The 1816-nt window shown below is 38.1% G+C and overlaps 1 protein-coding gene across 2 annotated transcripts in view; it reads right to left on the bottom strand.

Annotated features, from left to right (window-relative positions):
* Positions 1-1816, bottom strand: part of RAD54B (RAD54 homolog B) — a 65505-nt gene that overhangs the window by 21262 nt on the left and 42427 nt on the right. The window contains exon 1 of one of the 2 annotated variants that reach the window (XM_027892503.1): positions 1347-1624. The exons of the other annotated variant lie outside the window; for it this stretch is intronic. Within the exon in view, the coding sequence (XP_027748304.1) occupies positions 1347-1581 (235 nt within the window). The 5' untranslated portion in view covers positions 1582-1624. Of the gene's footprint in view, positions 1-1346; positions 1625-1816 lie in introns of those variants that run through there. 2 annotated transcript variants of the gene reach the window in all.

Raw genomic sequence — 1816 nt, forward strand, 5'->3', positions numbered from 1 at the left:
TCAACTATAGTCATAGACTTCAACATGAAAACCTCAGACTGTTACTGTGAAGTGTCTCAGTAACTTCTGCAAGAGGTTATGCAATCAGGCATTAAATAATGTGATTCCCCTGTGTGACCAAATCTAATGACTGAGAGTCCAACCTACTGATGTGTTGAGGGCTCTCAAAATCTGTTGGGAATTATTAAAGTCACCAGAAGAGAAGTCCCAGCAGACAACTAGAATAAAATGTAACATTTTAACAGACCAGTGCAGAAACAGCAAAGAAGTTAATTTGTGTGTTGCTTTTTTTCCAGATTTTCAGTTAGAATGCTAATGCAGCATAATCCTGCAACCACAGGAAAGAACATTTTTAGATAAAACATAATCAAGTTAAATTCAGACCAGAAGCTAGTGTTAATAAGGCTCCTCTACAAAACATTTAACTATATCACTTATTACCACTTGATTAAGAGTTCATTGTTTATTTACATAGCATCCAGGAAGCAGCTTTAAAAAGTTCAGTATTACCAACAAAGGAGGCAAGAAGTAGGACAGAGGTATTATAGTAAGAATGTAGAAAAAACCAGTATTTTTTAAAAAAATACGCATTGCTCTGCTTAGTAACATTTTTAAAACTCAGTAGCTCTTCAGTCTGAAAGACAGAACCACCAGCAGAATACAGCTCCTAAATGGTTTATTACTGACAGACAAAAGAGTATTTCTGTTTAGATAAGCACCACCACTTCCTGAAGCTATCAAATATTTATAGGGTCCCTCTTACACAACTGCTTAAGCAGCCTGTTTCTCCACAATATGTGAACTCTCATGGGTCTTCAGCACACAATACTTCCAGCACTATAAACCGAAACTTTTATTCCAAAACATATTGGGTTGAGTTGGAGTGGTGTGGTTACACTCGCTGGCTGTGAAGGACCAGGCACTGTCAGAAGCAATTCTCTAAATCTGGTTCAACTTCTCTGTTACTGATCCTCCACTGCAATTACTGTGCTGCCACATTATGGTAGTGCTTAAGTGACCCCAGTGGGAAGCTGGAAATCACCTAGAACTCCTAGCATATGTCAGATTGTTTCTCTGATCAATAACTCATTTTCCTTGGCAGAACTCTCAGGAATCACTCTAATGTGTTTCCACAGCCATCTGTAACAACTACGAGAAACTTTACGCACTGTAGAGTATTTCCCTTGTTAGAAACACACGATAAAATCCTAACATGGTTAGACACTAGTACTACATCTCACAAATATTTCAACAGTACATCAGAGAACATGAAAATTCTGGTTACATGTTCAACATTTTTTGAGAGCCAGAGCATGCTTAAAGAAACTTAGAAATCTGCATCTTACTTGGAGCATTTGGATCGTGGCGAGGTTTGCAGCTTTGAGAGTCTTTGAGCATATTGTCTTTACTACTGGGTTGACAGACGTTTTTGAATGGTTTACAGAACGGTTTCATATTAGTTTGAGATAATGCAGTTGGGACTGTGTCATGAGTCCCTATTCCAGCCTGAAAACACCTGCCACTGCTGAAGTCATCTGCTGAAATCACACTCATCACTTCAATTTCTTTTCCTCCAACCATGAGTGTTTGACCTTCATCAAGACTGTCTAGCTCTTTAGCTTTATATCCATGTCTCAGTTTAATTGAGACAAGGGTCTTTTGCTGAGGATGGATTAGGAGAAAAAGACCCAAACCTTCTTTTCTAGCAATTATAGATTCGAAATTAAGAGGCCCCGATTGAAGGAAAGCAAATTATGGAAAAGGGAAAAAAGGAAAAATAACAGCCCTTTATTAAGTATGTGTGCATTAACGTAAC

This window comes from Empidonax traillii, unplaced genomic scaffold, assembly GCF_003031625.1.
Source record: "Empidonax traillii isolate 1590-97213 ecotype Southwest subspecies unplaced genomic scaffold, ASM303162v1 scaffold355:size2308892, whole genome shotgun sequence".
In the NCBI taxonomy this organism is placed as follows: domain Eukaryota; kingdom Metazoa; phylum Chordata; class Aves; order Passeriformes; family Tyrannidae; genus Empidonax; species Empidonax traillii.